At 41.4% G+C, this 15,105-nt stretch overlaps 3 protein-coding genes across 3 annotated transcripts; 1 reads left to right on the top strand and 2 right to left on the bottom strand.

Moving 5' to 3' along the window:
* The first annotated feature begins 1,469 nt into the window (after nucleotides 1-1,469).
* vip (vasoactive intestinal peptide) lies at nucleotides 1,470-4,003 on the top strand. Its single transcript, XM_067236663.1, has 6 exons — nucleotides 1,470-1,616; nucleotides 2,149-2,253; nucleotides 2,595-2,699; nucleotides 3,059-3,190; nucleotides 3,301-3,403; nucleotides 3,557-4,003. Coding segments are annotated over exons 1-6 (456 nt in total). The 5' UTR covers nucleotides 1,470-1,614; the 3' UTR covers nucleotides 3,566-4,003.
* Nucleotides 4,004-8,875: 4,872 nt separating this feature from the next.
* fbxo5 (F-box protein 5) lies at nucleotides 8,876-11,490 on the bottom strand. The gene is made up of 5 exons (XM_067236800.1): nucleotides 11,428-11,490; nucleotides 10,165-10,860; nucleotides 9,944-10,034; nucleotides 9,558-9,755; nucleotides 8,876-9,366 (listed from the first exon to the last, which is right to left on the bottom strand). Exons 2-5 carry the CDS (start codon nucleotides 10,818-10,820, stop codon nucleotides 9,103-9,105), a joined length of 1,209 nt encoding a protein of 402 aa, XP_067092901.1. The 5' UTR covers nucleotides 10,821-10,860; nucleotides 11,428-11,490; the 3' UTR covers nucleotides 8,876-9,102.
* A 396-nt stretch (nucleotides 11,491-11,886) lies between these two features.
* mtrf1l (mitochondrial translational release factor 1-like) lies at nucleotides 11,887-14,864 on the bottom strand. The gene is made up of 7 exons (XM_067236660.1): nucleotides 14,153-14,864; nucleotides 13,984-14,063; nucleotides 13,689-13,872; nucleotides 13,290-13,453; nucleotides 13,051-13,168; nucleotides 12,792-12,928; nucleotides 11,887-12,309 (listed from the first exon to the last, which is right to left on the bottom strand). The coding sequence occupies exons 1-7, from the start codon at nucleotides 14,607-14,609 to the stop codon at nucleotides 12,094-12,096; spliced, it is 1,356 nt and encodes a 451-aa protein (XP_067092761.1). The 5' UTR covers nucleotides 14,610-14,864; the 3' UTR covers nucleotides 11,887-12,093.
* Nucleotides 14,865-15,105: the final 241 nt, after the last annotated feature.

Genomic DNA, 15,105 nt, shown 5'->3' with positions numbered 1-15,105 from the left:
ATGCGTGTTTCACTGGCAAACTGCCTAGAGGTGACTCATCAAGGGGGCTGGGTGTGGTATTGTCAGTTGCCACATTAGTCTCCAGCTCTAACGTATAGCTCTGGGCCCAAGCTCACATCCACCTGCCAGGGGCAATTTGGAAACCAACACATCTCCCCTGTTTAGGGAAGAGTTTGTGCTAACTACAATAACCTCTAAGAAGCTATGGATTCCCTAGCAGACAACTCACAAAGTAGACAGGTGTTTTCTGTTGGTGGTTCTCTCAAGTCCACATGGGAATGTGTTGATGAATTTTTCTTACTATGATAATGACATAGTAGTCTAAAGTAATGCATTCATTAAGTAAGCAACATGGACTTTCTTATTAGAGGTTACTAATCGGAAGACTGCTCATAATCTGACAAGTATCAATAGGATGTACTTATCTGTAGGAAGTGTACATTCTTTCAAATGATCACAAACGTTTTCTGGACAAAGGATTCAGCATCTGTTTTATATCAACACTGTCAATTATATAGGTATGTTTTCCCAGTGGTTCATACTTAATTTACTTTATCTTGGGCCTTATTTCATCAGGATTGTGACTCAGTCCCCCAAGGATGCTGGTCATGGCTGTTCAACTGCAGAATGGCCGAGTGGTGAGGATTGTAGAAGTGCATTGGAGGTGGTTCGGTGAACAATTATGGTCCTTTGAATAACCTTACTTATTAACAGAGCACTAGTTACATGCTATGCAATCCATCGGAACTGGTAAATACATAGTGCATAGTACATGGGAGGTAGGGATAATAGTCAGCCCGGCCACACATCTGACATTTATGTTAACCATGCATTTAACCTTAGATCATGTGTGTTGTCACGTTGAATTATCCTTCTGGTATGTGATGAGTGAGTTAAGCAGTTAGGAGAGAGTAGCGGTGGGCTAGAGGGAGGGAGGAGAGAAACAAGATGGAGTAGAGCGGGAGCAGTGGAGTAATGCACACGAATATGGGAATGTGGTTGAGGTACTGAAATGTGTTACCCCAATTGTATCTGTTTTTGTGTCTGTGGCAAGAATACTCTTAACATTGCAAACAATCAAATGGAATTTAGTATGAAGTTCTAAACAATTGAAAATCTATTGACTTGATATGTCAATTTGCCAACCGTAATATACTGAAGAATATTCCGTCTCCAATTCTCCTGCACTCCTCCAAACTTGTTCAATCTTAAAAGTCAACTATTGTGACTGGGTAATCATCAGATGAGTCAAAAGCAGCCCCCATGACGTGAAATAAGTCATTGCTGTTTGAGCAAAACTTAATTTTACCATAAGCTTAGTTCAAACTGAGCATGCCAAAAGCCAATGACGATCGCATCTATCCCGTTGGGATGTTATGACGTAAAAACCTAGATCGAATCTGATTGCCCTCCTGCCTGATGAAAAGTAATCCGATGTATAAAACGAGGGAGGTCTGTGGGTCCAGAATGAGACACTAACCGGTGGGGAAGCATCTGATAGATTTTCAACTGTGTTCCGAGACTACTTGGGAACTCACTGCCGCACAAAGTAAGCGTTCAGAACCCTGGACAGCGCCAAAGAGAGAGGACCCGCGGATCAATTTTCTAAAGCACATGTAAGACCTTTTCTGTGATACTATTTGTTTAAGGCAATCAACAAAACAGATTATTTACGTATTCCAATACGTTTTTTCTTTTGACTGTATGTAGCCTATGGTTTTGTTAACGTCAAATTAATGATTTTGCCGAACTTAAAATTGTTAAAGCAAGACGAGATTGAATGTGAATATTCATATTATCTTTATCAATGTAGATGTTAAGCGCCAAAGTACTCACCAACTCCTGTAAAAACCCGTGCGCAATTACGCATTTGTCTGAATAGTTGTAACATTACTACCTCAGTGCTGAATTTGACCAACATGATAAAACCTGGAAAATAGTATTACATTGTTTAGAAAACGGTTTGGCTTTTAAGATTGAAATCTACGTTTGTAGCAATCGATTTGTTTTGTATCAAAACTTCGATGCGTAAAAAGCATTGAGTTGTGGTTTGTGAGTTGTTTCATATCAATGATTCAAATAATGAATACATGTCATTGTATAGACTGACTATACGATACCATCTAAACTCCCTGACTTCCATTGCAGGTTTAAAGCGATGGTTCAAAGAAACAGTCCCCAGCTGCTTCTCCTTATAGCCCTGTGCAGTGTGTTATATTCCCGGACTCTGAGTTTACCATATGCATCTACGAGGTAGGCTACGAATAGAAGGCAACAATATAGTCTACATTGTTTTATTTAGTTTGTTCTTAAAGTAACTCATGCAGCCTACTATCTCCACTGTGCAAGTTATCTTAACTAATACATTTATTCTAACACTGATGTAGCTTTGTTGAAAGTTATTGAAATTGTGTTTATGAAAATCATTCACGGAATTTAGTAACATGTTGCCCAATCTATTGAAGGGGGGCTCTTTTCAGTAGTCTTCCGTTTCAGTTGTTTGTTTTTACCTGACCAAAAAAATTACAATGTTTTGTAAATTATATTTGCTAGATTTATATAATGCGATTGCAATTTGCTCTTTTTCTTGCCAGACCGATGCGACACGCAGACGGTCTCTTTACAAGCGGATACAGCAAACTTCTTGGGCAGTTATCAGCGCGACGGTATCTGGAATCTTTGATTGGGAAGCGCGTCAGGTGAGCAGTAGGCTTACAGGCGGGCGGTTGTCATTGGGAATTATGGATTTCGGAAAATATTGTACTTTTAAAATGTAGTCGCAGATCCCATTTAAATATGTATTTTGTGTCTAGATTTAATACAGGCCTATATAAACACTAATATCAGAGGACGTTGATTTGATCATATTTTTAAATAGGCTCTTTACATTTTTATAGTTTATGACATGACATGCTTTGAGTAATCAATTTCATGTCTGTACTACATTTGTTGCTGAGTTTCAATAAATGTATAGATAAGCGTGTTCAAATCAATTCATAATATGAATGCACAGTCCATGATGAGATGTTGGACTTTTGTTTGACCTATGTGTATTCAGTGACGACATGATGGAGGACCAAGTCCCAGTGAAGCGACACTCAGATGCGATCTTCACAGACAACTACAGCCGCTTCCGCAAACAGATGGCCGTGAAGAAATACCTGAACTCCGTCCTCACAGGAAAAAGAAGGTTTGTGCGCATGTGTATGTATGTGCTTGTGTGCAGTTTGCATTTTTGTGTGAGGGCATGTTTGCTGTTCTTCGTGCCTCGTTTAGACCTCTTCTCTTCTTTCTCCTCAGCCTAGAAGATCCTCCCAGTGTTCCGGAGGAGTCCATAAACGACCCAACGTTTCAGGAGAGCTATGATGACGTCAATGTAGATCATCTTATAAATTTCCAATTGGTAGGTTAGGCTTCTCCCCTGTCATTGTTAGATTTGAAATCATGAATTATCAGTGCACCATCATTATACTTGTCCTTCCTACTCAATAATCTGTGTTTTCTCTCCTTCTCCATTTCTTCCTCCCCACCTGCCTTCCCTAACTTTCTTTTGCAGCCACTTTGAGGGAGAGCAGTGTGTGTATGCAAACCTCAACCAGACATCTTCATTGACCTGCCATTCCAAAAATATTAAAAAAGGACATCTGTAACTGACATGTGTCAGAGTCCAATGTGGTTATCTATCAAGTACATGTTTACATTGTATATAAGACACTTAAACTAAAGACTTACCCCTTGATGATGCAGGCCGCAGTAAATTATATGTGACTTCACCAGATTGGGATAAATCTGCTGTTAGCAGGACCTCAGTAATCCGTAGATATAGCTCTGCACAGTATGGTTTAATTGCAAGAGCTTAAGCAGATGAGGACCATATTTGAAGAGATATCGATGCATACAATCACTTTTTATCCACTTAAAAACAAAGCTATATCTGTGCATAAACCTGCCTAGAGCAATCTAGTGATGTAACTCACCAAATAAAAATATGTCTGTTTATTTTTCAAAGCTGAGTACTTTTGTAAGTAAATGCTGGCGTTGAAGATGTTCTGTCTGAGAATAGTGGTGCACAGCCAGGAGTGACCAAGCAGCACCTCACACTTGAAGGCGCCCAACTTTGTTGATACAATCCTAATGATATTATTTAGAGGTTAAAACCTATTTTGCAAGGGGGGCTCAGCAAGAAATCAAAGAAAATCAATATCACTATTTGTCATCCACAAATCAAGTTCCAGTTGAAGACCAAATGATAACACTAGGAAAGCGGTTTATTCCTCATAAATAACTGTGCTTGTTACTCTGCAAGTACTCACCTGGAATACTAAAGGTGAGCAATTAGAGGCAAGAAAAGTGTATTTCTTGCTGGGTTTTCTAGCTGTCAGTAACTTAAAATTAACACAATCATGATAAGGATACAGATGCTATTTAAACCATTACAACACATTGGAGATAGTTGAGAAAAGTCTTTGAGGTACATACATTATACATTTAGAGATTGTCTGTGGAATTTAGTCTAAGGAGTTATAGAAATAATTGACTATAAGGTTCTGTAGATAGGTCATCCCTTTCTTGTCTTGTCATATTTTGTCATGGAACGTAAAGTTAGTTAAATATAAATGTGATCTCTTTGAGAAGGTCAAGGCCAAAGCATGAGAAGACAATGTAAGACATAAATTGTTTACCATAGTGGTCCTTTTCTACAGAATGTACCTTTCAATAGATCCAGATAATACTAATAAATAAATAAAACAGTTGCAAACATTCCCGTTGTTCCTCATTTTGTGATTATTTGGATTGAGGTCCTAGCACATACAATATGCTGGAAAAGATTACACAGGCACAGTCATCGGTGACTTGTGCTCCAACGGGTTGAGTGTGCTGAAATCCCTGAAGCCAGCAACAAACACATAGCTGTTTAAACATATGAGTCAGTGTGTCAAAATAGATGTTTGACTCATAAATGTCAGAAGGAATCTGCTATGGGGGAGGGGGTAGATAATGGTAGGGCCAAAGTCAATTATATTATTAGCTTATTATAGGATTACATCTCTGTCCATACCTCTATGTACCAAAAAACAAAGATGGAATTATATCCGTGCAGGTCTGTCGAACCTCCATGACGTAAATATGGCTAAACACAGTCAAAAAAGACAGACACATAAAAAATGATTTACATAATACAGCAAACCTGGGAGGGCAATGGTCAATCAGTCCATGAAAGCATGTCTAGATACCAAGTCTCAGCATGGCCTGCTTGAGGGCTCACACCGAAAACCTAGGACAACTGGGAAATAGAATACATTACATATGTTTCAGGAATGCCTCTCCTCTCAGTGTGTGTGTGTGTGCTTGTGTGTCCACTCTCCAGTGCAAAGTGAACGATATGTGATTATTCCCTGCCTTGTGGAGAGGCCAGACTCATTAACTCTCATTACTGTTGATCTTAATGGCCCTACATCCTCCCTACCCCCAGCCCCTGATAGTAAAAATAGAGAGGGGCTTGAGTACTGTCAGACCCCACACTGCTTTTGGTGTCTGGGTCTGTGTGTTTGTGTGTGCGTGCTGTATGTTGGGGTTGGTGAAGGGAGGTAATTGTAGCTTTTCCTCCACTTAGTGAGTTAGACCTATCACTACACATGTGCAGTGTGTGTGTGTTTATGGGGTTTGTGCAGTAGTCAACCAACCCATTCTACCCTGCTCTCATTCCATCCTTTTCCTTCACTGCCCCTCTCCACAAAACAGTAATTTTGTAAAGGGGGGCTGGAAACCATAGGACAGGTTACAGGCTAAATTCAGGGGTGAGCCTTCCTGCCTCATTCGCCACTCTACTTCCTGTTTCTTGCATCTGGAGGGGTTGCCACATGGGTTCGATGACAGTGGACAGGGGCAGGCCTTTGAGTCTGTGACATATGGCTCTGCAACAGGAGCCAATCACTCTGCATCGTGTCACATGATCTCATGCTTTGTCACACACCAACCAACCTGCAGCACATTTGGTGTGTTTTCCTATAATTAAAGAAAGAAATTAACGCAAAACCAAAACGTTTTTTTCTTCAAATCTTGTTTTGACTAACTGAGCGCAAAAACAAGGGAAACAGTAAGCACCTGGTCTGTGACAAACATGTTAATGACTTTTTCAGTTAGGGAGGTCTCATTAGTGGAGGTGTCTCGTGTCTCTCAGGCTCAATAAATCAGCTGAATGAATGACCCTGCATATCTGGGGCCTGGAAAGGGCAACCTTCAGATAAATCATGATCCAACGCTGACAAATGGCTGAAAGTCCCCTCAGTGCACACATGAACAAACACATTTCTACAACATGTATACAACCTGGACATATCACAGTAACAGCTCTATGTATGTTTGTGCATGTATCTGCCCCCTTCTTGCCCTCTTTCCTAGAAGCCTACTGTTTAGCCAAAGAGCCATTGAAAGGATCCAAACAAACCAGTTATGTATGGCTTTCAATGAGTCAACTATTTCCCTGGAGAGTCATGAGCATTTTTTTGTTGTTGATTTGGACCCTGTCCAAAGTCAACGTAGGTGATATTCACTAATTTACACAGTAATGGGTTAATGCTAGAAGCAGAAACCCATGATGTGGGTCATGATGAAATGTCACGTCTAATGCCAGGACTATTTTAGGCTTGATTACTTATATTACTATTAAGGAACCTATCCAGTCTAATGAAATGTGACAGCAATGCCTGGTTTAAGAGAGTACACTGAAAACATGTGGAAGAACCACTGTCTTTAAATTAGAATTTATGTTTTTTTTGTTGCTAGTTTGCTAACTAACTTGTTGCAGCAATAACAGTGCATAGACTGCTCATGATGTGCTTTCACTCCATTAACCCTTGTGTTATCTTCGGGTCATTCTGACCCATCAGCCGTGTGACCCACCGTCGTATTGCGACAAATTGACCTCATACAAAAACAAAGTGAAGCATTTTCTTTTAACCGTTGGGCTGTCTCAGACCCCCCACATTGCAAAGGTTAAAAGAAAATTATTTGTATTTGTTTTTGTATTGGGTAAAACTGGGTAAACACAACGATGGTTCGTTATGAACCTTTGGGTCATGTGACCCGAAGGCAGCACAAGGGTTAATAGATGAGGGGGGGGGGGAACAATGTAGAACGCTAAACAATCAAGGCTTTCTGTGTGTGTGTGTGTGTGTTGGGAGCTACAGGAGGCTTTAGGACAGAGATAGAACAGTCTCAACAGTCAACTGCACATTGACATTTCTGTCACAGGCAGTAACAAGGGCAGCCGCAAGGCAGCAGTGGGAGGGGAGAGCTGCCACAACACCACACGCTCCAACACTGACGTATGCTGGGTAAGGGCACCATGCTGAGACTGAGGGTAATTGGGAAAATCCCTGATGTGGAATGTAGGGCCAGCAAAGGTGGAGAAGAACGACTGACGACTGATGTCCAGCAGGCCAGGGATACGATATGATCCTAAGTCATGGCTCTCTGTCGCCTTTATGTTTCTGGACTTTCCTTATTTTATGGCTTGAATCCCTATTGGTATTCTTTTTTTTTGGTCGTCAAACTATAAGCAAAAAAACAAAAGAAAAGGGAAAGGTTGATTTCTTCATTCTAGACTGCAAGCTGCTGTGTGTGATTACCTTCCACAAGAAATACACGGCTCTATGAAACCAATGACTCGGTCCAGTTGAGAAGAAATTACATTTGAATTACACTAGGTACTTTTTAATTGAACATATCTCCACATCTTTCAATAATGGATTGACATTGCCTGCATATTTGAAAAAATGATGTAGGCCTACTTGATTTCAGATAAGCTTGGACACATCTTAATGGATTTGTGCCACTTGATATCAATGTCAATTTGTGCAATGTGTTCATTTGGCTGCCACGTCATGTGACGAATCAACATCCACAAGTTTTGAGATTTAACTAGTGATATAATAAATTGAATGTCAAGATATTGGACTTAGCTCATATTGTGACTTACTGCTGGGTTAGCCTTGCCTAGGGTAACCTTAATCACAGATCCATTCATATTTTCAGATAAAAAAATAGTACCATACATGGTTTGTTGCAATTATGTCTTTGCTCGACTATACTATGCACTACTGTAATTGAAATTAATACTGAAGTTTTGTTGACCAAGCCATAACTAGCTAGCTGCTCTAATTGAGATGTTAGCACTGTACTGTGTTTGAGTAACTAAGATGATGTGCTGCAGTATCCTTTTGCTTGCCATGCTTGGTAGCTGAGATGTGGTTACTCTGCAATGTGGATAGCAAATACAGACTGACAAATATATTTTAGAACTATGCACTTTTGATGCTTGATTTCCTGCTGTACTTTCTGTATTCACTATTTTACATCACTTTGGATAAAAGTATCTGCTAAATAAATGTAATGTAAATCTTTTACAAAAAAAACTTGCCGTCATTTCCTGAACAGGTAAGCCAAGATAATGCACTGATAAACATGTTGGGTGTCAGAGGGAACAAGGTAGAAGTAAAAATGGATGACAGCACCATCTACCATAGTGGTAACAATAGACAACAATTTGTAGTCTATAATACCACCTAGTGGAGAAAAGGAATACTATCCAGCTATGACTGCCTTGAACAATAAACTGTAAACGCTCTTTTTTGTTTTTTACAAACGAAATACGATAAATTGGCATTTAAAAATCATAACAGGAAATATTTATTAAAACAGTAAATATTTACATATGTCACATAAAAAAGCAGATTTACAAATATCATGGAAGACAATCACATTTCATTAAGAAATAAAATGCACAATCCCAATAAAACAAATAACCATCTTTTTCTGGATTGATATTTTCTTCTCCATATGGTATTACACCCCCCCCCCCCGCCCCCCCATGATTGACGTTTCTTGACGACAGAATGGCAGTAAACTGGCATAAGTAAAACCTGATTGTCCCAGAATACATGTGTATTCCGTAGAGATCCCTTTGGGTTGAGTCTGTGGCACGTGGACAGAGGGAGCACTGATTAAGCTAAAAAGTTCCTTGAATAAAACTCCAACAATCATTAGCTCTTTTTTCCTTTTCTTTTGAGAGTCTTTGGGTTTAAAGATGCATGGCTGGCTTCACAGCCGTCTGACGTTCTTCTTGCTGCGGGCACTGCCTATCAGAATGGCTTTGTCCCTGGACGTGCTGCTGCCTGGACCGTGGGACAGGACAGTGCGACAGGCCGAGGAACCGTGGAAGTGGCTATGGCACTTGGTACAGAAGTCGAAGGCACAGCTTTGCCGGGTGCAGGTGGCACGGAGGGCGTGGGCGTTGTGCTTGGCGGGGGAGCCACACAGCTTGCAGTGCTTCAGAGACTCATGCTGCTTAAGGGAACTGGCAACCTGGAGGACATGAACACAACATGAATGAGTTAGACTTCCCGGCAATGCCTTCTATGCTCTGCAGTTGTCGAGAGAGAGGCAGGGGGGAGGGTCAGAAGACACCAGTTAGCTGCCCCCTATAAACTGGATATTATCCAGTTTATAGGGGGCAGCTAACTGGTCAGCAAAAACAGGACTGGACAAATACACACCTCCTGGTATTCCCTGAAGCGTGTGGCATGAGAGTTGCGGGTTGAGGGAGTGCAATCTTTCTGCAACGGACTCCTCTTGGAGGCTCGCTGGGCAGATGTTGAGGCTACGGTCTGTATGCAGGACAGCACCACCCTGGACAGGGCAGCGCTGCGTGTCAGACAATCCCCATTCTCCAGTCCTCGAGCATTTCCAGAGTCCTGCCATAAACGGAAGCAAAACATGATTGTTAAATACGCTTCCACTTGATGAACCACATTGTCTGTCCCATTCCATAGTATGACAGTGTCAATACAAATGGTAGAGACCTCTAAAATGTACCAGCTCATTGTGGGCTAATGGTCAGTCAGTTATCCTGGTTTGTGGACAAAATTGAGCCGGCTATTACCTCAAATCTCTGTTCTGCCTCCTGGCATCTGGTGAGTGCAGCCTTGTCCTGGAGGATGATTCTTCTCCAGGTTCGGCTTACCATTCTGCAGCTAGGAAGAAAGGAAAAGAAGACCATCATGAATAACATGAATTCTTGAGAGGGAACGTCACCCATGTTGTTAACCTGTGCTAGCTTCACCACGTCTATCAAAAGGTGTCAGGAAAGAGTATCCTACTTACTGGATCAAGTCCACCTCTCCAAGCATCCCCAGGATCCTTGTGAGGATGTGTTTCATGTCTCTCTCCAGCAAGGCTGTGAACACATCCACACACTCCCGCCCCATGTGTCCTCCGATGACCCTGTCCAGGTTAAAATCCTTGGCCAGCTTTCCAATGATTGTCCAGTCATAGCTCTTGGTCCTGCTGAAGGTTTTTCTGAGTTCCTGACACACAGTCTGCTGGAACTTAAGGATAGGGAGGCGTGAGTCACTGTGGTTCTGGGCCGCAGGGGTAGATGAAGTGTACCTCTCCAGATCCTCCTGACCTAAGGAAGTTGATACTAGATTCTCTTCTGATTCATAGCTCTTATCGTCTTTCTCAAGTAGGCTGTTCTGCAAGGATAGGTAACCACTGTCCTCAAATTCCTCACAGTTCAATGACACCTCGTTCAGTATTCTGTCATGTTCTTTTTTGTTGTTTTCTTTGTTGTGGACACCCCGGTTGTTATTCAAAGATACGCTGTCGCGGGTCAAACCGGGAGACAACTGAGGCTTGACTACGATGTCGACGCATTCCTTCCGTGAAAAGTTTTTTAGGGCAGGCATCTTGAAGTCGGCGGCAGCTTTCTCAATGCTGCACGGGACCCGGTGTTCCTCGAAGCTAGCTGGGCACTTCATTTCGACTTAACTAACGTAACTTTTTGTCTCCTTTGCAATCCTGGAAAAAGGAGGGAATACCTTAAATGTGCGTAATGCCAAAGACGTAAAACACTTTAGGTCGGGCCTTGGTCCAAACTACTTTCCCCCTCATTTCTGTCAGCTACAATTTGCATACCCATTTATCTGGTGGGGCAGGTTTGGCGCTACTAACTAAATTGCTATAAAAGCTTGACTTTTCAACATTTTAAGTGTGATGCCAGTAGTAAGCTAATACTTTCAGAATTCGTCACATATCCATTAGACAAATATTCTTCACAAGCAAAAATAATGGGGGCGTACGGCAAATTTACGCGCCAGCTTCCGTTCAAAAATATACTTTTTAGCGAATATATAAATTGTGTAATTGCACAAAGACAATGTGTCATATCATAACAAGTTGCACAAATGTAATGTTAAAGTTTCACGAGCTTTAAATACTCAATAGCTAGCAAACTAACTTAGCTAACTAGTACAAGCAAGCTAACCAGTCGGTCAGTCAATTCTACAGTCAAGTAGTAAAAGTAGCTAACAAGTAGTCAATTTAAATACCCTTATTGGTAACTTACAAAATTAGAATGTTTCGTACCTTGTGACTTGAAAGGGGGAATCTTGGTTCCTAACAACTATGCAGCATTACCTAGACAGTACTTCCTGTGCCAGTGTACGTCCTAGTGTGGTGGAAATGAAAGAGCGCTCGATTCCTCCACATTTGAAATTCGTGTAAAAACTGCACAGCCCAATGAAATCAAAGCGGGACAGTTACCTTTAAAACCCCAGCCAATGGTGAATAAGACAACCACGTGTGACACGGCTGCGCAATGAATTTATAATCCCGCAGTTTTTTTCCCACCAAAACAAAAAGTAAAAAAATATATTTACTACGCAAGCTTTACATTACGTTTGCATTGCAACATGTAGTAAATACTTTGCGATCGTGACCCATAACTGTTTTAAATGGATAATGTATTTAGGCATGCATACATAAATATTTATCTGCTTGCTGCACTAAACCAGCAATCCTCTCTAGAAGTACTGTCAAAACAGCCGATTCTGAAGCAGACCATTTATAAACAATAGAAACGTAAAAATAGCTAGGAGTAGTTCTCCTCAAAGCCCAATGAGTACTTGTGCTTTTCAGGCTATAATGTGTGAATGGGTTATCCCCTCAAACCCAAGAGGACAAACAAAAACAATCACTTGGTCCTCAACATGTCACACTTCACAGCTTTATTATTGTCTCTTTGAATCCCTGCTATATTTTAACATCATTTTCATTCTCTCCTAGTATGTCCATAAGAGTCTCCTGGTTCGAGAATTCATGCAAAACTGAGTTCATCTCGTCCAGTAGATCCTCCCCTGAAAGAAACTCTCTCACACCATGGACTGTCTTCCCTATACGGTGGTCTGTTATCCTGTCTTGGGGAAAATTGTAGGTCCTGATCTTCTCAGACCTTCCTTTGGTGCCAATCTGGAGAAAAATGATGAAAGATGATAAATGCACATTGGTCCAGCCCACTTCTTCACATTTACATTTACATTTATTCATTTAGCAGACGCTTTTATCCAAAGCGACTTCCAAGAGAGAGCTTTACAAAGTGCATAGGTCACTGATCATAACAACAAGATAGCCAAAAAACATCGCGAGTAGCCAAAACATGAAGCACACATTGTGAACAACCAAAGTAAGTGCCAAAGGGAAGAACCATAAGAGCATGTAGTTAAACAAGTTACAATTAAACAACATGAACCGCTATAAGTGCAGGTGTACCTGTGGAAAAAAGCAAGCAACAGTAATAAAAACAATATATCACAGTCATAGTTATAGGCACCTATTGCTCATCCACCGCTCTTGTCTGGTTGTGTAATACAGCAAAGGTCCTCTGCATCGATTATTTTAAGCACAGCCATGTAGATAAGATACACTACTTCTATATTAGTTTTACAGCCTACCTGGACTTTGCGTGCAGAATAACGCTTGCTGGTTTCCTCTTCCAGTCTCATGCTGTAGAGCTTAGCCCTCAGCATTTTCATGGCCTTCTCCTTGTTCTTCAGTTGAGACCTTTCCTGCTGGCACTCTGCAACAACACCTAGGAGAAAAAACAGAGATCACAGTCAAGATACACCTAGAGAGAGAAAATCACTTTCCTTACAGCTTTTTGTATAATAGCTGCACAACTGAATCTGAATAGAGGTTTAATTGTCTGCTTACCTGTGGGGAGATGAACAATTCTCACAGCGCTGTCTGTAGTGTTGACATGCTGGCCACCTGCTCCACTTGCCCTTGTGGTCTCAATCTTCAAGTCTTTGGCATTGATCGTGAATGAGATCTGATCAGGACAACAACAAAAAAATAGATAGTCTTAGTTAACAAGAGACACTGGAACATTATAATACTCACAATAGTATGCTCTGTAGGGTAACACAGTATTGGAGGAACCCAAGTCTCACCTCAGTGGGTTGGGGCAGTATGGCCACCGTCATGGTGCTGGTGTGCATGCGGCCCTGTTTCTCAGTCTTGGGGACCCTCTGAACGCGGTGGACCCCTGCCTCATACTTCATCCTTTTATAGCTCTGAGGACCACTGACACTGGCTGACGCATGACGCAACCCGCCTGCAAACAGAGAAAGATGTAAAACAAGCACATCAGACACCACAACACAAGACAGGCAGACAAACGTATGTACTCAACGTCGTATGACCTTAAAAGTACTCCCAGATAATGGTATCTCAGTTGAGGACCATCTGAAGAGAGCTATAGGTATTGGGCCTTTCATTAGCTATTGCTTTCTTTACCAAGACAAACACTGTGACAGTCTAAATGAACGAATCGAATACATTCCACTGACCCATCTCACTCTTCATGTAATCCAAGATTTCAAAGCTCCACCCCTGATGCTGGGTGAAGGTGTGGTACATATCGAACATCTCTGCAGTAAACAGCATGGCCTCCTGGCCTCCAACCCCGGCTGTGACCTCCAGGACTAGGTCGCTGAGGTCTGCCTCATCCTCAGGCACCAACATGTCCAGAATCTGAGAGGACGAAGAGAAGAGCAACAGGATGAGAAGGATCACTCTTTTCAAATTTTTGTAGTGGGGTGTGACAATGAAACACTGACACACACTGTGCGTTTTACGTTTTACCTTTTGTCTAAGTTCTTGAATCTTTGATAGACAGGCTTCGTTCTCCAAGACTGCCAGTTCACGCATATCTGGGTCTTCATCTTTAAGACCATGAAAAATTACTCAATACACCATGTCAGGTCTCAGAATGTTAACAGTAATTATTTACTTACAGCATGTGCGTACATACCTTGGAGTAACTTTTCCGTCTCTGCAAACTCCTGTTGTTTTGTTTCCAGTTCTCTGATGTACTGAACCAGTGGTGCTAATACAGATTCCCTGGTTCTTTTAGCTCTTAGCTCCTCCTCGCTAATTTTCAGTCCTTCACTCATGTTGACAACTGGCAGACATTCATAATACTCAGTCTCTATCTTCTTCAGGTAGTCCTGCAGAGATCTCTGAGCAAAGATCTCGTCCACATTCAGTACTTTAGTAATCCTCAATGGCTGCGTCGAGTGGAATGTTCTACAGTGGCAATTTATTAATTGCGATTTGGGAAGTCTATCACAGTGAGATACTGCTCGGTATCTTCTTTGGCTTAACACGCCAGAGGACGAGGTCTGATGGGGTGTCATCAAGGACAGTTCATGTAACTTCCTAATGGAAACGTGAAAAGCTCGTCTACAAGTTATCCAGGAAAAGCTCATTTTAGCTCATTTGTCTTGCCTTGTCTCTGTAATAATACACAGATGTTAACTAATCTTCTGACCTGCTAAGCTAGTTAGCTAGACTGCTGCAAAACAACCCTAACTAAAATGTTACTAGTAAGATGATCCTTTACTTGTTGCATATTGTATTCGTAAACATGCCGGATACATCTCCGTTTAACACAACTATATTTACTCCTTTTTACTTATTTAATTCATACCGTCGACAGGTTTCACATATAGTTATGCGTGAGTGGCAGGGCGCTGCCATGTTTATTCGGAACACATGCGCAGTCAGTCACACCAGCACGCCAGTATTAAATACAATTATTATTATAATAGGCCTACTGTAAATAAACTAATCCTTGACGTTGGGAGAAACTGTGAAGACCTCGAAATCTGCCAAGGTGACCTTTTAAATCTTTTTTTTTTTTACAGACAAGAACGTTAGCTACCTATTGACCAATACCTTTTCTGACCGAAAGATGGCAGAAGA

Source organism: Osmerus mordax, chromosome 5, assembly GCF_038355195.1.
Source record: "Osmerus mordax isolate fOsmMor3 chromosome 5, fOsmMor3.pri, whole genome shotgun sequence".
Classification (NCBI taxonomy): Eukaryota; Metazoa; Chordata; class Actinopteri; order Osmeriformes; family Osmeridae; genus Osmerus; species Osmerus mordax.
Note: the sequence above shows the minus strand (reverse complement) of the source record. Positions and strands in the feature narration are given on the sequence as shown.

Excerpts from the sequence above, each read along its gene's own strand:
- vip (XM_067236663.1), top strand. Across the intron at positions 2,254-2,594 it reads TTACCATATGCATCTACGAG|ACCGATGCGACACGCAGACG; the intron begins GTAGGCTACGAA and ends TTTTCTTGCCAG. Across the intron at positions 3,191-3,300 it reads GTCCTCACAGGAAAAAGAAG|CCTAGAAGATCCTCCCAGTG; the intron begins GTTTGTGCGCAT and ends CTTTCTCCTCAG.
- fbxo5 (XM_067236800.1), bottom strand. The coding sequence starts at position 10,820 with ATGAAGTGCCCAGCTAGCTTCGAGGAACACCGGGTCCCGTGCAGCATT. Across the intron at positions 10,035-10,164 it reads GGAGAGGTGGACTTGATCCA|CTGCAGAATGGTAAGCCGAA; the intron begins GTAAGTAGGATA and ends CTTTCTTCCTAG. Across the intron at positions 9,367-9,557 it reads GCTTCAGGGAATACCAGGAG|GTTGCCAGTTCCCTTAAGCA; the intron begins GTGTGTATTTGT and ends CATGTCCTCCAG.
- mtrf1l (XM_067236660.1), bottom strand. The coding sequence starts at position 14,609 with ATGAGCTTTTCCTGGATAACTTGTAGACGAGCTTTTCACGTTTCCATT. Across the intron at positions 13,873-13,983 it reads TTCAAGAACTTAGACAAAAG|ATTCTGGACATGTTGGTGCC; the intron begins GTAAAACGTAAA and ends TCGTCCTCTCAG. Across the intron at positions 12,310-12,791 it reads ATTCTGCACGCAAAGTCCAG|ATTGGCACCAAAGGAAGGTC; the intron begins GTAGGCTGTAAA and ends ATTTTTCTCCAG.